Below are 20,578 nucleotides of genomic sequence, written 5' to 3' on the forward strand. Positions count from 1 at the left end.
AACCACAACCCATCATCCATACTCACCTGATTTGGCACCATCAGATTATCACATTTTTGGAGCTGTAAAAGAAGGAGTGAGAGCTCAGCACTTCTTTGAAGACGAACAAGTTAAACTGTTAACAAAAACAACAACAACAAAAAAATGGTTAAAAGCACAGCCTACTGCATTTTATGACACTGGCATACGTGCCCTTGTTCAGCGACAGTCATTTTTGAGAAAAAGGGAGATTATATTGAAGCACTTTTGGGGCTTTATTTCTCCACGCTTACTGTATTGCCTTGCTATTACAACAAATGAAGTTAGAGGAAAATTGGGCTCATTACGTTTTGACTGCCCCTTGTATTAACAACCATTCACACTGACGTTCACAAGTATGGGCAATTGAGAGACTTCAATTAACCTATCATGCATGTTTTTGGAATGTGGGAGGAACCCCGCACAAATCACAGGGACAATACGCAAACTCCACACGGGAAGGCCTGAGGTTAAGGGCCGAAAAGCAGAAACTCCCTAATGTGAAGCAAGACGTGCTAATCACTGATAGCGAACCTTTTGCACAATATGACAGTTAACATTGTAAACCATTGGACATTTGCATCAAGCGCAATTACGCAAACAATATAAAACCATTACCCGCAAAACTTGGTAGAGGGCTAAAGGAATGCTATTGGAATTATTCAGTTGTTTTTATGATCTCACACATTGACAGAGTTACCCAGAGATTGTAAAATGAGCACACGCTATTTGCTTCCACGCAGTAGCTAGATGATTGCTTTTCCATCCCCTCCTCTGAGAAATTACCTTGCACAACCCTCCTGCATCTGGTCCCGCTCCCTTCACTGAAAACGAGTCCTTTGTAAGAACCACAAGGTAGCAGTGTTGCACCGCGACAGGCCCACGAAAGTGTGCTTTCGACAGACTCACTTGACAGCCTCTGGCACTTTGAAACCAAAGCTCTCATCTGCATCTTCATTTAATTCACTCTTTGTCAGCGGCGAGATTGTGTGCTGGTTTGGACGGAATAATAATTGCTACAGTGTGGGTGGTCTTAATTATTTGTGTAAAATATGCAATATGTACATTAAAAAGTCCTACGCATGTGTCGGTATGCATCTTTAAGTGACGCTGTGCCTCTGTTGACCCAAAAGAAGCTATTTCAGCTTTTTGGCATTCATACACCACCAAACCATCCCCACCTGACCATCTTTGTAAAGGCATTATTGATACAGGTAGCGCATTGGATCGTACTCTTGTATTAGCTCTGCTATTTCGATGTTATGTGCAGGTGTACACAATGTTAAGACCTGTGAGTTTTCACACAGTAGTGCCTTGAGATAGAAGTGACCCGACCTACGTGCTTTTCGAGATCTGAGCCCTAGTCGGGACGATATTTTGCTTTGACTTGCGATTAAAAATCTGAAATACGAGCGCTGTACGGTGTCAGCGAATTCAACTCGACTCGACTTTTCTGCCAAACTAAACATAAAAGAGAGAATTACGCGTTGTGCATTTAAAATAATCACATATATTTTCTTCAGACGAGTCTGTTGAGATTCATGTAAAAACAACGCAAAATGCCATAGAAGGGCTAACGAATAGCATCGGTGTCGCCGTGTTATAACCCTGTAAGCAAAGGATATTTGAACACAAACCCTGGAGCAACACATGTAGAAAGATAATATAACGATACACACAGTCATAGATTCCTTCTCCTTAGTGAAGAACGACAAATATCGCTCCAACTCACCAAGAAGCTGTGACCGTCTCCATATAGCTGTACCGTATGTCTGCATTATACTGCCCCTATAGGTGACTATAGGGAACACATGAGAAGGAGGAGCACGATGACCCTTGAATTGAAGCCAAACATGTGGCAAAAATGGGTAAATTCTATACATTGTATTTAATTATGTAATTACTGTATGCTTTTGCAATATTATAGCGTGCTATATTTTTCATTCAAAACACATTACAAACTGTTTTTTTGGGGCGGGGAGGCTGGAACAGATTAATGGCATCTCAGTTCATTTCAGTGGGGAAAGATGACTTGAGATATGTCTGTTTTGAGTTATAAAACAAATATCCTCCAAGGTGACCTCAATTGGCATCAGCTTATTAATGATTAAAAATGTGTTTTTTTTGAAACAACACAATTTTAATCTACCCAATTCAAAACACAGCCAAGTTCTCCAGTACATTCTGATCATAATATTCTCATCTTTGTTGTTGTGTTGTTGCCCACACAAAACACAGTTCTCGACTCATATATTTCAGTTTTCTTCGTGCTCTTTCAAGCACAGCAATATTATGAAACATCATAATGAAAATAAAAAGTCAATCCCTTTTCTGTGTAATGTTGCTTTTGTGTTTGCTTTTTTGTCTGTGAGCCCTTGCCATTGACTTTCTATTGAGGTGGGGAAATGTCATAGCGCATAGCGCATAGCGCGTGCGCGTGAGTGTACAAAAGGAAGTGTGCTGAGTTGTCCAGACACACCACCTGAAAGGGTCGCTTCACTCGAATGGCCAGCAATCGAAATGCTGTCAAATTTCATCATCTTGCGGACCGCAGCTCTTTAAAACTTGTTTTTCTATTGTCGAGATGTGTTCAAATATCATTGACGTTTTCAGCGACACAGACCACATTCATCATCGACTGTCTTACTTGGAAATTGCAGGTGCGTGCAGTACATGTCTCCAAAAGTCAATAATGAAGGCACCATCACCCTTCGTACTGTATACCTAAACTTGAGTCAATGTGGACCACTATGAGGCAGTAGAGCCATGCGATTTCTCACAGCCAATCGAAGAAAAACTCAAACATAACGATAATACTTTTGCAGGACAGAGTGACAAAAAATATCAATGCATTTATAAATTCATAAATATAAAGTTTTATTTTTTAAGGGGAGAAACGTCATTTTGATAAGAATATTATATAAGAATATTATAATTGATATGAATTGAATATAAATAAATATAATGAATGAAAAAAACGAGACCAAGATTTTTAAATCATTAATGTGACCTACAACCTGTACAAATCAATTGAATTAAACAAAAGCAATCTTCCTGAAAAGTGAAGTAAAAGTAAACAACTGAAATAATGTGGTTGCACAAGTGTGCACACCCTCACAGCTGGGATGTGGCTGTATTCATAATTAACCAATCACATTCAAACTTGCGTCAAATGCGAGTCAGCGCACACCAGCGACCATTTAAAGAGTCTCTGAATTACGCCAAATAAATTTCAAATGTTCTAGTAGGCTTTTCCTAACATTTTCTTGCTTGCTCATTTTGTAATATCAAAATCTATATCACCCAAAAAAAAATATATCAAAATTTATATCACAAAAACATTCATTTGAATAGGGGTGTGTAGACTTTTTATATCCACCGTATCTGTTGTTGTGGCAATAGTGACACAGAAATTCTTAACAAATATTGAATGTTTTGAATTTGGCACGGTGGCCGACTGGTTAGAGCGTCAGCCTCACAGTTCTGAGGACCCGGGTTCAATCCCCGGCCCCGACTGTGTGGAGTTTGCGTGTTCTCCCCGTGCCTGCGTGGGTTTTCTCCGGGCACTCCGGTTTCCTCCCACATCCCAAAAACATGCATAAATTGGAGACTCTAAATTGCCCGTAGGCTGTGACTGTGAGTGCGAATGTTTGTTTGTATGTGCCCTGCGATTGGCTGGCTAACCAGGTTCAGGGTGTACCCCGCCTCCTGCCCGATGACAGCTGGGATAGGCTCCAGCACGCCCGCGACCCGAGTGAGGAGAAGCGGCTCAGAAAATGGATGGATGGATGGATGGATGGATGGATGTTTTGAATTTGTATTAGGACACGTGGCTATTGTTGCTGAAGGAAATACAGCGTTGTTCGCCCCTTTGCAGCTTTTACACCTTTCACTCTTCAGTGCAGACCCTCTACAACGTTTTCGCTCCGTTCGTCCAGAAGAACATTAAAATGAAGGCTCACAATCTCTGCTTGTAGTTCATCCCGAAGGTGTTAGAAGGGGTTGCGGTCCCAAGTTCTTCCACCCCAGACTCATCCAACCATGCCTTAATGGTCTTTACTTTGTGCACGTTCCCCAAACGAAGCAATTGATTTGCTCAAGTTGTCTTGGTAAGATGAAGATTCTAGATTCTCAGTGCCTGACTGGTTCAATAATTGATGAAGTGACATGTCCTAATTCTATTGTCCCACACGCAACAGTGAAGCTGTTCATCGAGTGTGGAAGGTCACACAGGTGCAGAAACACAAGTTGACTCAGAGAGTCGTCCTTCCAGCTGATGTCTGTTTCCTGCTTTCTTTCTCCGCTCTTCTTCCCCTCCTTCAGCCTCCTCACTTGGTTTCAGTATCGATTTACTCGACACCCCGCGGTTACATTCTTGCGGTGAAGATTTCCGGCTGAAAAACCACTGACATTTCCTTCCTAATCACAACACGGCTCATTTAAACCCACCCCCTACAAATTACTGAAAGGTTATTGTAGTTGGCTTAATGGATGTTATTTGATATCCGACGGCCGTGAGGTTCTTTTACAGTACTACTAAGCAGCCAAACTCAAGAAATGGGGCACCTTTACTGTAAATCAAGTGAGGAAACATGTGCGACCTGGCATGAAAAATCTCCTCGATTAGCCTTCCGACAAAGTGCAAAGGGAGATGAGGTGAAGGAGTGAAGTGGATGTAAGAGCGTCTTGCTATGTTGCCATGGCGATACCTCATAATCGTGGGAGAGCGAGTGGGATAAGACAGAAAGTAGGAGAGAGTGCTTTCTAGAAGGTCACGAGCGCACCCACATACGCACACAAACATAGCGAGGGTAGGTATATGAACACCCGCAGAGTGGAAGGCGAGCACCTGAAGGCTTTGCACCCCGCTTGCAATGAAGGAGTCCAAATTTACAGAGACAGAAGAAGGGGGGGGGGGGGGGGGGGCATCACTCTAGAGGGGCGCACACACCCGACGGCCGCAGATGTGCACGCATGCGAGGGGCCGCGCACAGCAAGACCACCGGGAGTGAAACTTAAAGGCATGTGGTGATATTCTAACGCACAGGTGGCAAACTCAAGGCCTGGGGGCCAAATCGAGTCTCCTACTAAATGGATTTTCTTTCCAATAATTTTGTCAGAAAATCTATTCCAAACAGTATTGTTTTTGTCAGGCATTTTAGTTTTAGTCTTTCAGATGAAAATCCTTATTAGCTTTAGTCACATTTTAGTCAAAGGTTTAAGTCTCGTTTTAGTTTAAATAATAAAAAGTATTTTTTTTGTTTAATGAATGCATATCATCAAGTTCAACATATCATTTTGACAAAATACTACCTGTTAAGAAAAGAGAATCAAACAAGCATTTTGATAGCTTATTAACCACATGGCTGGCATCCACCTTGGACTTAATGTGAATTTGACTCTCGGGGTGTCTATGCTCTCTTTCTTTTTGGAATAAAAATAGAAAAAAAATAATTGAGGAGAAGTTAAATAGCATCCTAAAAGAATTGAGTGCAACCCATCACCCCAAAAGCAGCTGTATAATAAATACCATTAAGATTAGGTGTAATCAAGCAAAAATAATGTCCTCTCTTGCTGCAAGCACTGATTAATTCCACCCCTCACAAGAGCTCATGCAAACATGTTAAATCCTAGCTGACTGTTACAAGCCAGTGTGAAATTGCACGAACAATTTGCTAATTCTCTTGCAGCTCAACTGCGACTGCCTTGCAACTGGATGTCTGACTGAGGGAGTTAATGTGTTCAAGAGCCAGCTGTCCCTCAAATAACACACTCAATAATTCATATTACATACACACATACACAGGGAAGGAACTTCCGGTGTGTCAGCGCAACAGCAAGTAACCACACAAGTGCCGACCAGTTTGATTCAGGGAATCGTTCCTTGCTTAGACATTAAATGTGTGTACGCGCGTGCTCATGACCAATGGCAATCAGACACCTCGCTTGTTGAGCCGGCACAAGGCGAGCGCCAGATCCATCGTGTCACGCTGCGCTCAAATTCCAAAAGACCCTCGGTCTGACGTCCAAGTAATTTCCCTCCAAAATGTTTGTATTGAGCCGAAAGGTACGTCACAAATTACAAAGGCATTCAGGGATGTGACACTTTGATGGACAACGGAACGAGTCGGAGGGGGGCTAGTGGAAAGTATTACACAGGAATAGTGAGAGGCGTACTCCATTACAGACATATTTGATGGTTATTATTATCATTGTCATTATTATTGTGTGAATGCTGAAGTGCATTCATGCATGTTATTTATTATGATTCTCCCCACTTATTTGTCCTTGTAAAAGGTTTACATTTCTCAGCTGATTCAAACCATTCCAACTTCAAAATAGTTTTCACTCTCAGTATTCAGCATTTCCCATGACGACAGTCCCAAATCAATGCAGACGTTTTACACATTGACCTCATCCTTCTGTATTTCTAAAAATCATTCGGAATGTACGTACTATACTTCAACATTTTTTTTTAGTTTACAAGTACAGTGGTGCCTTGAGATACAAGTTTAATTTGTTTAGTAACTCAAATACTCGTAACTCAAGTCATTGTTCCCCACTGAAATGAATGGAAAGCCTATTAATCCATTATAGCCTTCCCCACAAAAATGTGGTAATGTGTTTTTTAATAAAGAAAATAGCACTGTATAATATTGTACTTTATAAAACATAGTAATAACATACTTATATAGGATGTGAAACATTCAGCGGTTTGTGATTCAATTCTTTGCAATATAACACAGTCATGCAGGCAGAAACAAAGAAGAGCTTCACAATAACTAACTGACTCAGCAAGCTGCAGTAATATTAGTTATTGTTCACATAGGAGAAAGAATACATGCCTGTCAGTATTGTTATATTGTCTGTCTGTATGTGGTAATGCACCTTTTGTGTTCGAATATCAGTTGCTTGAAGCGTTAGAACACCACCACATAGAATTTGTTAGCCTGTCTATGGAGTTTTGCATAGTTGGTTAGCATTACGCCTAGCGGACTTTCCTAAGGCAAAGCTACGTGGTTGGGATTGTTTTAAATACGCAACTTGTAATTCTCTTTGTTATATGTTTAGTTTGACAGGAAAGTGCAACCGGGAGTGTCATTAAATAGCTTGAAGCCTCTTTTTTCAACAAGAGTTCTCTATCTGCCAAAGGCCATAGGTCAGGTCACTCTCATCTCAAGGCACCACTGTACACAAGACTAGAAAACTCATCCAAGAATAGCAGTGAATTCAACTCATTACCTCGGGACACACTGTATAAAATCCCTTCCTAATCCAACATCCCCAAAAATGTATTCAAGTTCCCTGTTGTATTGTAGCAGCGCTCTATTTTCATACGCGTTGTCACTCTTTTGGAATGTTTTACTCTGCTGTCTGCAGCCATGTCAACATTGCAAATGAGAATCTGTCCTCACCTACCTTGCCAGGTTAAATAAATACGACACGTCAGACATTTAGACAAAGCTTCACATTTAATAACATAAAGGTTTGTGTAAACTTTTGCTTGGTACTGGCATAAACTGGAAATAAGCATTTTAACACATTTTTGTTCTTTTGTACAGAAGAAAAAAAAAGTTTTGTAATAGTCGAGGGAAGGCGCCCCCCCCCCCCCCCCCTCTTTTTGTCATTGGAAAAGCAGCCGAATCAGTTGGCAAAAATAAGTGAAAGACATAGCTCTTAATCAATAAGAGGTTGGACTGGACGATTTTGTTTCCCCTTGAATCTTTATTCGTCAAGACATTTTGGATAAATTTACGATTTACAACTTTGGCAAAATTTGGGGGAGGGCATTTTCAGCTCTTAATGTTGACAAAAAGATGAGGTTGGCGTCACCTCTGTCTAAAGGGGCCAAGCTGGAGAGTTGATCACTTTTTCCCCCCACTCTGATGCCCTAACAGGCACCCACAGCGCTCCCACCCTACCCAATGCCCAGCCCCACAAGAGCCTGATGATGTGCTGCACAAAACAGGACGTTCAAAAGAAATCATTACCATTTCAAAGTGGCACCTGCTGCCTTATGGATCCATGGTATGTGGTTCACCACCCCTCCCCCCCTCCCCCCAAACGCCATCACGTTATGATTTATATTTATCAATCTATCTTTTTTCTGTGAAATCAGGAACGCAGGTATAGATAAAAAAAAAAGTCGTCTGTCTTATTGTCAAACAAAACATATATCAAAAGAGAATTACACATATTTGAAAACAAAAATATAGCTTAACCCTTTTAAGGCAGGTGTATTTGAACACAAACGGTGGCGCAATACATGGAGATAGATAATATAATACTCACATGCATTTATTAAATTGGTGTGGCTTACTGACGAGTGACCATCTTTGTATATCCATGTCTGTATTATACTACACACCAGGAGCAACAATGTCCATTGAATTGAAGCAAAAAAAAATGCTTCTTTAATTCAATTTAATTTTGCCATTAGAGTATATTTTTATAAAGTACAGCAGTGCTTCTTATTTTAAAGAAAAAAATTTTTTTTGGGAGGCCGGAACAGATTAATGGCATTCCCATTCATTCATTCAAGTGTTTTGAGTTACAAGCATAGTAACGGAATGAGTTGAACTCTTATCTTAAGGCATCTCTGTACATCTATTTCAAAACTTAAAGGCCAGCCAACTGCAGTTTGATACTTCTTCCTAACTTCTCCTTCTATGGTTGTTTTGAGATATACTTGAATGATTAATAATATTGAATGGTGGCCATGAATAGAATACTGGCCTATGGGGCAGTGTTTAAGCACAATTTGGAGACCATGGTTTTCATTTTAGGGTCCCCACAGTGCGAGGGAGGAAGTGCCGGGGTCCCTGCAGGACATTTCCTCATTTAAATAGTGCTGAACACAAACACACATGTGCACTTAAGCACCTGCCACTTCCTGCTGCAACATTAATGTCCTCGTTTATCCTCTTATGCACAAATGTCAAACCTTTGTCAGCATCCACCCTTCCTCTGGCTCACCTTTGCCCTTCCTCTTTAGAACTGCTTTGCGCTGACTTTCATGGCTTAGGCACAGTCATATCATTTTCCTCCTGTCTGGAGTCGCTTCACTCAGCTCTCCCTTCCCCCCGTTCGTCTATGCTGGCTTCTTCACTGATATACTTTTCTCCACCATCACTGCTCCTCCCTTTTTTTTCCCCCTCTACGCTTGGGGATCCTATAGTGACATCACTTCTAGTTGCCATGGTTTCACGGGAAAGAATTCAAGAGGGTTTAACAGAGTTACACTTTATTGGAAGTTCACAATAACATTAGATGGTATAAGAGTGTGCGTAGTCAGGTGAGCGACAATGACGCCTCTGTGTGAATGAACATGTCCTCGTCGTAGAGGTCTTCATCAAGGTCGCCTTCCTCCTCCGTGAAGAAGGTGGGGAAAGGAGGGCTGCGCAGTGTGGGCAACCTGTTCGGCAGATTGCTATCCCGCACCTGGAACACGTGACACATAAACACAGATTGTGATACGTATATTGAGAGCAAAACTTGAGAATACAGAACAAATTGTTTGTGTAATTTAAGAGGCACATGTGCATCAAAAGCACAAAAACTGACAATAGCTGGCATCTGACATACTGTATGCAACCTGAGTTTGTGTTACACGTGTCTGTTTCGCAACAAAATTAATTGCAGGAAGATGTTGTGCTAAGACCCTTTGCTCACTGATGCAAACAGGCGTATAACACCATTAAGCTGGGCGGCAGCATTATTGTACACAATTTGCCTTATCTGTGTGTTTACCCGTTTTAATTTGTCATTTCGAGCTCCTGAAATAGTGTGAATGCTGTTACTCTCGCTCTTTTTTAATTTTTTTATTACTTCTGCAAAGGAGGCTGTGTAGGTTAATTTGTTTACCACTATATGAGTTTTTGATAAACCCAGCTGGATTTTCTCTTAATAATGATAAGCAATTTCCCACAGATGTTACATTTTGGTGACAAGTACCAAAATAAGTCATTTTAAAAATAATAATAATAAATAATAATAATTAAAAAAACAAAAAAAGAAAACGAACAAAAAAAACCTGACACTTTCAGTTAATCTTATCTTGTGTATATTGGGGCATTTAAACAGTAATTTTAAATCAATTTTAATCTGGATCTGATCCAGACTGCACCTTTGGCAGTCATTTGAATTTCAAATGGAACATTTATAAAGGACCTCAATGATGCCAATTTGCCACTTTGAAGACATTCAGCGGAATAGAAGAAGAGCAAGAAGGAGAGGCAGAGAAGGTCCCAACTCTAAGTAAGCTCCAGTAATATTCGTCATTCCCCAAAGAGCAGAGAGACTATAGAGTAAGACTGCGACTCTGTGAGTGTTGTCGTATGCTCTGTTTCTATGTGTTGCTGCGCCATGTGTGTTAAGGGAGCAGTTGTTTGAAGGTTTATAATTACCGCAAAATTGATGCAAAATTGTTTTCTAGCCCATCTACGTGGGTTCACATCATATGTTAGCGTTAAGCTATGTTATTACAGTAACAAGGTCAATGCCTTTGTTTTTGTTGTATACTGAAGACATTTGGGTTTCATATCAAAACATGACTATCAGACAAAATTTCAGAATTCCAGCTTTTATTTCATGGTATTTACATCTAGATGTATTAAACAACTCAGGACAGAGCGCATTTTGTTTGAAGCCACCCACTTTTCAAGTCAGCAAATGTATTGGAACAGACATTATTAACTCAACTTAAAGTGAATAAAATTTTGTATTTGGTGGCATAATCCTTACTTGCAATAACCGCATCGACGCTGCGACTCATTGACTTCACCAGACTGTTGCATTCTTCATTTGAGATGCTTTGCCTTCAGTCTCCTCTTCAGGAAGTAAAATGCATGCTCTATTGGGTTAAGGTCCGTTGATTGACATGGCCAGTCTGAGACCTTACACTTTATCCCCCTGATGAAGTCCTTTATTATGTTGGCAGTGTGTTTTGGGTCATTGTCTTATTTCATGATGAAGCTTATCCTGATTAGTTTGGATGCATTTTTCTGTAAATTGCCAGACAAAATGGTTTTGTAGACTTCAGAACTCATTCTGCTGCTAACATCATGAGTGACATCATCAATAAAGACTTGTGGGCCCGTTACAGAAGCAGCCATGCAAGCCCAAACCATGACATCACCTCCACCATGCTTCACATATGAGCTTGTGTATTTTGGATCTTAAGCAGAGCCTTTCTTTCTCCATATTTTGGCCTTTTCATCACTTTGGTAGAGGTAACAACTGTTTGATGTCTGTTGCTCAGTACACCAACAGTTCCTTTCTTTTTCAGGACATTCCAAATTGTTGTATTGGCTATGCCCAATGTTTGTGCAACAGCTCTGATCAATTTTCCCTCTTCTCTCAACTTCAAAATGGTTTGCTTTTCTCCCATAGACAGCTCTGTGGTCTTCATGTTTGCTTAACAGCAATTGCAGTTTTCACAGGTGAAACCCAAAGCCAAAAACAAGCACTATTAAATGTTTAAGCAATTAATCCAAAAGGCAACACCTGAGCAACGAGAAACACCCGTCAGTCACATTTTACAATACTTTTGCTCACTTGAAAAGCAAACAAAAGGTGCACTGTCCTGAGTTGTTTATCACATCTAGATGTAACTACCATGACATAAAAGCTGGAATTATGAACTTTTGTCTCATATTCATCATTTGATCTGAAAGCCAAATGTCTTCAGTATACAACAAAAAACAAAGAATTGACATAACCGTTCCAATACTTTTGGAGGGGACTGTATGTGGTTTAGTTGAACACTGTGGTGTTGAAACACACAATGTTTGTTTGATGGGTTAGTTTTACAGTAAACTTATTTAGTGAACTGTGTAAATGTGAGTCTTTCCATTTCTTCAACAGGATGGTGTACAAGTCTCCAATTTCATGCCTGAGACATGAGGGCCCAACAGAATAACCAAAGATCCAATAATAAACGTTATTAAACCGCACGTGCACCTTTTTGGATAATGTAATCTGAAGTGAGTCCAGGTGGAGGTGGGTGCATACACGTGTACGCTTTAGAAGGCTGAGTGAGGTGAAAAGCTAAGTGCATTTATATTCATAATTGCTCGTCTGCAAAACAAATAATAGGCTGTGCACGCACAAGTGTGATGAGAACAGCCTGTCGAGTATGGAGATGGATTGTGTGGATATCACTAAGATCATTAAGGTGCGCCCCCCGCCCACACACACACACTTTTAGACACACGCACACTGCTGATATAGCACAGTGTCAATGAGGATGGATCACAGTGCCTCACAGGTGAGATGCTCCTTTCTAGATGCAAAGTCACCCATCTCTTTCTACCCCAGCAGTCATACAGGGGTCGACCTCTGCTTTCAAAGTTCACTTTAAAGACGTGCGTGTATGTGATTATTTTTACCTTCAGTAAGCAGTTCCTGTGGCCAGGGACAGAGCCGTTAACATACAGCACATTGTGCTTGGTATTGACTCTCCATATCTGGAAGAGCGTGTCACAGGGAGGGCGGACAGATAAGAAAATTATTGGGCACAAAGCTGCTTTTATTTTTATTTGTGTGAGAGTGTGTGTTCACCTTCAGTCCATAAGCTGTGACATAGATGTTTCCCATTCTTCCCGGCATCTTCTTTCCTTTAAAAACTTTGGCTGGATCCTGCATGCCACACATGCTCATATTAACGCATTATAGGAGCACAACTGTTCATTTTAAGGATGGGGTGCGTTTGTTTGTTTTGTGTGTGCCTTACTCCTCCAGGTCCGGAAGCCCCAGGTCGGCGATGTGTTTTGGTTTGTCCGTGGCTGGCTGGCTGACCTTTGAAACCCCAACGCTTCATCACGCCCTGAAAGCCTTTACCAATACTATACATACATACACACACACACACACGTAAACACACACAAGACATCATTACATATAACTGTGAAGTAATGGAATGCCACTCATCAACGCTCAACTATTCAATTAATTGTTGATTTGGAAAAATATATATAGGAAGTGAATGTTCTGAACTCCTTTTTCCATGCCAGTTTAAAAAAAAAAGTTTGTTTGGATGTTGCTCAACAGCGCCTCTGCCACACTGCATGGCCATTGTGTTGCTCTTTCTGGTGTACCCACATTGGCCACAGTCTAAGACAGACAGCTGGACATCTCGACTCCTCTCAGCTCTTCAGTATGGCACCTATATTAGTTGTTCTTTGCAGAGGATAAACATATGACTGAGTACTGTTATATTTTTCATCTACATGTATTGCTGCACTCTCTGTGTTGAATATGTGGCTTAATAGGTTATAGCACCATAATATAAATGCGATTTAGCGTTAGCATTGCGCTAGCAGACTGAAAGGCTAAACTATGTGATTGTTTTAAAGACACAACATGTAATACTCTTTTTTGTATGTTTGACCTTAAATTTCAACTGGTAGTGGCAGTAAACAGCTTGAAGCCTCTCTTTTGAGGAACTGTTCACTGTTTGCCAAAGTGCTGCTTACTGTGAAGTCACTCGTACCTCAAGGCACCAGTGTATTAGCTTATAATCAAGGTTGTCAAACTTTTTTTTTTCTTTTTTAGTTTGCATATAACGGAGGTCGGCCCTTGGAATCCCAATGTGATACGTCTTGACTTCCTCGCAGTCATTCTTGCAGAATAGGATGCAAGAAGCCAAGGAAGAAAGTTTACCAGGGAAGAGCAGAACTTACGATTTGGCCGTGACGTCCACATATTGGCCTGGGCGGAAATGTGCAGCATACAAAGGAGTGCCTGGCCACACACACAATACACAAGGATAATTATTCAAATGCTCTTTGGAAAGTCACTGTTGCAATTAAAATGGAAATCTCATGAGAAATTGCCTCCATGTGTGCATACCAGGTTTAATGATAGCGTTGTCTGAGACTTTAAAAGTGGCGAGTTTCTGTTTTGGAGGCACTCCTGCATTCATGAACATCTCCATTCGCTTTTCAGATCTCTGTCAGTCAGGTGGATGGAAAAGTACACAAAAAGGGAATGTAAAACTGTGGGGGGAGAGCGGGGGAATGAAGCAATGAAGAAGAACCAGCAGTAAGCCACGGTCAGATGCTGGCATTTTAAATCTGACAGCGGGCCCGTTATGCCCGCGCGGGAGCCAAGTGTACGCACGCACACACATGCAGACACACTTGGCAACGTGTCTGACATTTGCTTGCGCTCGACTCAACCCCTCCAGTCACTCCAAAACGCTCTCTCCCCTTCTGTTGCCTGAGAATCAGCCTGCCAACTGCGTTTCACTCCGACAAACCCGGCCTCAGACTTAAGTGTGAAAAGAATTCAAAACCAGTTGACAAGAAGACACCAAACAATAAGACATCCATGAAGAAACGACAGAGCATTGACTACGTCTTTAAACATCTTAACGTTTCCTCAGAGGGGAAAGGAAGCAGCGAAGCCAATAAATTGCTGTCACTTCAGCGCTTGGTGTTGCTCTGATAATTGGATCTGAGTCACCTTCAAGTTTATTAGGATCGTCAAAGTCAGCATCCAGATGAATGGCGGGTGTCATCGTTGGTGGGACAAAACAGCTGTAAAACTATTGGACTTCATTTATTTTTAGACAGCTGGGATAAAACATGCATGCACGCACACACACACGCACACACACACACGGAAGGACTCACTCACTCATTCACTCCTGCAGACATAAGGACAGACACACACACACATACATACAAAAGGACTCACTCACACACTCACTCCTGCAGACAGCGGGGATGAAACACATGCATGCACGCACACGCACACACACACATACATACAGAAGGACTCACTCACTCACTCATTCACTCCTGCAGACATATGGACAGACAGACCGACAGACAGACACACACATACATACACTCTTACGCACAGACAGAAACAGACACACACAAATTCACCCACATGCACAGTGAGGGGCTGACTATAATTTCCTGAGTGTGGTAGCACGGTCATAAAAAATACAGGGGAAGTCCCAATAGGAGCTCTATTCTAAAGTCTAGTTAGATTTCCATAACGCACTGATATGATTTTGTCACGATCATGATATGTGGCCGGAACTATAATAAGGAACAATGTGCTGGCTGAGTGCGTTACGGCCGAGCAGCGTTATTATTACGGCGTTAAATCAAGAGCTGAGAAGACATTCATGCTGTGTAGATTACAGGATGTAATAAGTTAGCATTGACTTTTAATGAGCCGTTCTATGCTAGATTTGGCATGGCGAGATGAGATGATCTTGCAATGTGTCATCAGTTTTAAATCAATGTCATTCAATTTGTAAAGGTAAAAAGAGTATGATGAAATAATATAATAGCACACTCAAATACACACACAGCTCACACTAATGTAATGTTATTAATCAGGGCTACCTAACGTTGTTTCAGTCCTAGATGTGGTAAAACATCTTGACAGAGCCTTCGTATTGCATTTTTACTACAATAAACAAAGGTTTCTTACGTGGAATGGCGAGACGTTTTTTCCTCCTACAATAAGAGCAGCGGTGCGTCCGTCAAATTCTTCTTTAGACAAGTGCTGTATCACATGGCAGTCCTGAACCTGAATAAGGAAAAGGAATGGGATATTTATTTCAATGAAAAAAGGGAACAGGGAACATTTTCTTTTACTTAGAAAAACAATTATCAACATTTTTGCCTATTTTCTGACACGTTAAAGACCAAATCCATAACTAAAGCAAAATTATTTGAAATAATGTCCTGTTTTTGAATGTAGGGATGGAAATTTAAAAAAAGTTTTTTTTTTAATCTGATGTATCAATTAATCGAAAAAAAACAAACAACGACTGGTTAGAGAGTTTGTTTCACAGTTCTGAGGATTGCGGTTCAATCCCCGGCCCCGCCTGTGTAGTTTGCATGTTATCCCCGTGCCTGCGTGGGTTTTCTCCAGGCACTCCGGTTTCCTTCCACATCCCAAAAACATGCATGATAGGTTAATTGACAACTCTAAATTGCCCGAAGGTGTGAATGTGAGTTCGAATGGTTCTTTGTATGTGCCCTGCGATTGGCTGGCAACCAGTTCAGGGTGTACCCCGCCTCCTGCCCGATGATAGCTGGGATAGGCTCCAGCACGCCCGCGACCCTAGTGAGGAGAAGCGGCTCACAAAATGGATGGCTGGATTATTAAAAGAATCATTAGTTGCATCCCTATTTGTATTATTATAAGGTAATACTTCAGGACAAGAAATGTAATTGGCTAACATTGTGAATTATAATAGCATCCTGCCAAACCCAAAGGCAACCAAGCTACCAACAGTAGCCTATTATGGTAAACATTATTTACTGTATATACTTGGTTACTAAAATGTTGTCTTCTCCATTGCTTTTTGTCAATAGAAAATACAAAGACATGCATACACAACTGTCTAAATTGATTCATTGTATTTATTCATGTTATTTATTAATTGTATTTTTATTCTATTCAGAACCTTCTTTCATTGTATTCTAAATCCTGACCGCAAACCAAGATTGCAAATTAGCTGAACCTAGACATCATATATATGCCTCACATTTTCCCATTTTAAAGGCAATGTTGTAGGCATCATCCCTATTAAATTAACATTAATTGAATGCTAATTTAATGTCATGAAAATAAAAAGTAACACACACTAAGCAGGCAATACCCCCCCCCCCCCCCCCATCATCACGATTCTTGGGGTATTTTGGCAAAAGTATGTTAAGACACATGGAAACAGTTTAACATTGTGGAAAGAAATGCATGTCTCCTTTAATACACATAATTACCTTTAACAGCTAATGTGGATGTAATTATCATCTTTGTTGAAGAAAACCCGCAAGTAAATAAAGCATAACAACCAAATATGATTCAGTTTATACCTGCAACATAGTGACGGTATGTCTTTCTCCAGTTTTTGTCCACAGAGGAGCCATCCCCAACTTCACAGCTACCAGCCCAACTCTTCGACTGCCTAAAAAGAATCCACATTAAAAAAAACAAAAAACAGCAAGAACCAGTCACATGATGGGAAACAAGATGGTTTCTTATTAAGACACTGACCGTCTATCCACTCATGTCGCTGCCATGGTTCGTCTTTTAGCGGGTTGAGCTTGTCCGCGGTCTGTTGTCTGTATTCCTCGGCTGCTTCTCTCCGTAAGTATTGTTGGTTCTCTTCTGTGAGGTGCTCATCAAACCATGTTGTCGTCTTCATGGTCCGGACACAAGTTACAGACTGAATGGAACTGGAACAGGAGGCATAGTCAGTCAGTTGCAGATGGTTCAAAACATGACCCCCCCCCCTACATTTATTAATAATAATAAATGTAGTCAACGTATAGATGGTAACACAATTACCATTATTCACCTTTCAGTTGCTGCTCGCAGAGAAATCAGACGAGTTCCCTGCTGAAGAAGTCGACGACCCCACGCCGCCATTTCGTTATGTTCCTTGCTAGATAAACATATATTAAAAAAAAAAAACAACTTTCAGGATTTAACATTGACTTGCGTTCACGTCTCCAATGATGCTCTGTTCCAAATGTCACCCAGCTTATTTCCGGTGTCTGAGAAGAACATTCCCCTGTGCACGGGCTCCCACACAAAGGTTCCGCCCAACACTTGAAATTAGTCTTCATGTAAATTAGTTAATAAAATGAAGTTAAAGTCACTAAAGTTATCCTGTCGTGTTTTATATTATCTTAAAAGCTTTTGTGTCGTTCGTATACCCCATTCTTACAATTGTTCAGGTACAGCTTGTATAAATCAGGAATAAACTGTTAAACTATTATTTTTATTAGTCTTATATTTTATTGTACCACTTTTTACAAAAGTGTTTCTGTTTCATGCTTCAGTTTTAATCTGTTTAGTTAGTTAGTTAGTTAGTTAGTTGTGCCATGGGAAAGTAATACATTTCACTTAATTTGTCTGGAAATTCAGCGACGAATAGTAACAGGCAGATCAATTAAATGCTCTTCCGTTAAATGACAGAAGGTACAATAAACTAGTGTTCCACCTGTTGCTATTCATACGACAGAATAAGTTATGGCTTCCTGCGTGTACAGCAGCTTTGGCTCAAAAAAGTTTGGGAAACTGAGTTAGTCAGTTGGTTTCATACTAAGTTATTTGTGATGACTCGTCTTTTTTCTACTTTTGCTATCATACATGTGGGGTATAATTTCAAAAAATATTAATTTTCAACTGTTACTCTCATTCATTTCTGCCCTGTTGCCTGCTGCCAGATCAGCATTGCAAATGAGTATCTTTTTTCAATTGCTGACCTGGATGAATAAAGGTTTTGAAAAAAACAGGATTCGGCGTGGAAGCCGAGTCGTTAGCAGATCTGCCTGATGATTTTCAGGTTTGGGGATCGAGTTAGGCACTCCAGTCTTCCTGTGTGGAATTTTCATGTTATACTTGTGCGGGTTTTCTCTTCCCACCCAAAAATGTTAGGTTCATAAAGGACTCTAAATTGTCCATAGGTGTGAATGAGAGTGTAAATGATTGTTTGTGATTGGCTGGCGGCCCATCCAGGGTGGACCCCGCCTTGATGCCAAAGTCAGCTGAGACTTAAACTCATCCACGACCCCAATGTGGACACGAGAAAACGAATGAATGGATGTAACAGGCATTCAACATTTAATATTCGAACTGTTACATAACTCAATTACACTTCATATGAAGTACTTCTTTTAGTGTGCGTGCTTCTTTGTTCATATTGCAAGCGCAATGCGATTTGGACCCCAAACATCGCTGACACAGTAGCCTGTTGTTTTGTAGGCCAGCTTAAGCAGTCAGATGACCTTGTTTGCAGTTCTGTGTCATGATTGTCACAACACACATATCTATCTTCTCGGATAGCTCCTAAAATTTGATAATAGACTTCATACATTAACATCCCAAGGTCATTTACAGTGTATCCTGTATTGTGAAAATGTCAGTTAAGAAAAATGTGTTCAGTTTACTGAGAGTATTGATTGACCCAGTTGCAGTTTGGTCTGTTTCCAATAAAAGACAGTGGAAAGACAGATGATTCCATCCATTTTTATACCACTTATCCTGTTCAGGGTGACGGGCACAGCTGGAGCCTATCGCAGATGACGTCATGCAAAAAGCAACTACACCCTGGTATGCTCACCAGTGAATTACAGGGCACACGTGAGACAATCAGGCCGTGAGTGATTTGATCAGATCAGATGATTCTCTAACACCTAAAACCACTCTTAAAGTGCTTTTGTTCAGAACATATTTAAACCATTCCTTCATTTTAATATCTTGTGCAGAGAGCAAACATTACAGTACTGTACTGTATGTACACATTGCTGATGCACTCATGTACAGTAAATGGGCAATTCCACCGTATCGGTGCCCTTTGCACACCCAGGAAATAAAATGTATAAATAAACAATAAAACTCACTGTAAAATACATTTATTTTATAAAGAAAAGTGTTCTTCGCATTTATCTGATTTTATATTCAGTAAATACAATTTAAAAGGTTCATTTAAACTACCTTGACCACTAGAAAAAATTGCATTTGTTGCCTTTCCCCACTCAAAATAATCAGACTTTACCACGGAATATAATAATGTAATTTGCTGTAGAAAACGTATATTCTTTACATAATTTTGTCACTCCTTATCCCAATTATAGTTATCTTTAATCATTTCATTTAAATTTGCACTTTCGTTGTGTCCCTGAGTTTTCCCTCAGACCTGTTATTCTCCCTCACATATTACCCCCTCTTAATATTTTGCAATATTTCACAAGTCACATGGTACACATGAAGTTGCATCATTCAGATCCTCTGTAGTTCATCGGGAGGTCAAAAGTAAGTTCACTCATTTAGTTTTCTGTCGATTTGATGATATTTGTTTTCCATCCGCCCATCCATTTTCTGCATCGCTTATCCTCACTAGGGTCGCGGGCGTGCTGGCGCTTATCTCATCTAAATCTGGGTGACCGGCGGGGTACACCCTGAACTGGTCACCAGCCAATTGCAGGGCACATATAGACAAACAATGATTCACAATCACATTCACATCTATGGGCAATTTAGAGTCTTCAATTAACGTACCATGCATGTTCTTGGAATGTGGGAGGAAACCGGAGTACTGGTAGAAAACCATGCAGGTACGGGGAAAAGAAACTTCACACAGGCCGGATTTGAACCCTGATCCTCAGAACTGTAAGGCAGATGTCCGAACCACCGTTTCACACTGTTGTCTTATTTTTTTAATTGAATCACTAATGTGTTCAGTGTCAACATGCAGTTAGCTTAAATGCCAAGTGGCAATACTGTATTTCATGTATTTTCTAGTGCAATGCTAAAAAACTCACTATTGCTACTTTCAGCCCTGTTCCTCAATCCAGTGCAAAAAAAAAATCAATGACATAAAAAAATAAAGTTGCCTGAGATGGGGCAACACACCTTTTAGTTGTTTAATATATGTGTAATCAGATTTGTAGTTGAAAAAAATACAGGAACATGAAGTTTATTTTGAAAGCGTTCCAACAAGCCCAAATGTCTATGGACCATTGCAATTTGTGTATCCACACAAAGTCTGTGCAGCTGCGTGCTACTGTCAACTCGGGGC

At 40.5% G+C, this 20,578-nt stretch overlaps 1 protein-coding gene across 2 annotated transcripts; it reads right to left on the reverse strand.

The window, feature by feature from the left end:
- Positions 1 to 9,256: 9,256 nt before the first annotated feature.
- mrpl3 (mitochondrial ribosomal protein L3) lies at positions 9,257 to 17,540 on the reverse strand. 2 transcript variants are annotated; one of them, XM_061665474.1, is made up of 10 exons: positions 17,351 to 17,540; positions 17,047 to 17,228; positions 16,866 to 16,957; positions 15,472 to 15,570; positions 13,870 to 13,969; positions 13,701 to 13,761; positions 12,752 to 12,863; positions 12,580 to 12,657; positions 12,408 to 12,485; positions 9,257 to 9,459 (listed from the first exon to the last, which is right to left on the reverse strand). In XM_061665474.1, exons 1-10 carry the CDS (start codon positions 17,419 to 17,421, stop codon positions 9,310 to 9,312), a joined length of 1,023 nt encoding a protein of 340 aa, XP_061521458.1. In that variant the 5' UTR covers positions 17,422 to 17,540; the 3' UTR covers positions 9,257 to 9,309. The 2 variants fall into 2 exon arrangements, with proteins under 2 accessions (XP_061521458.1, XP_061521460.1); XM_061665476.1 differs by having other exon boundaries at positions 17,341 to 17,428.
- Between the last annotated feature and the right edge of the window lie 3,038 nt (positions 17,541 to 20,578).

The sequence above is a fragment of the Phycodurus eques genome, chromosome 20, assembly GCF_024500275.1.
Source record: "Phycodurus eques isolate BA_2022a chromosome 20, UOR_Pequ_1.1, whole genome shotgun sequence".
NCBI classification, from domain to species: domain Eukaryota; kingdom Metazoa; phylum Chordata; class Actinopteri; order Syngnathiformes; family Syngnathidae; genus Phycodurus; species Phycodurus eques.

Coding starts and splice junctions, on each gene's coding strand:
- mrpl3 (XM_061665474.1), bottom strand. CDS start 17,421: ATGGCGGCGTGGGGTCGTCGACTTCTTCAGCAGGGAACTCGTCTGATT. Junction 12,864..13,700: donor GTGGACGTCACGGCCAAATC/GTAAGTTCTGCT, acceptor ATGTATGTATAG/TATTGGTAAAGGCTTTCAGG. Junction 9,460..12,407: donor ACAGGAACTGCTTACTGAAG/GTAAAAATAATC, acceptor CACGTGTTCCAG/GTGCGGGATAGCAATCTGCC.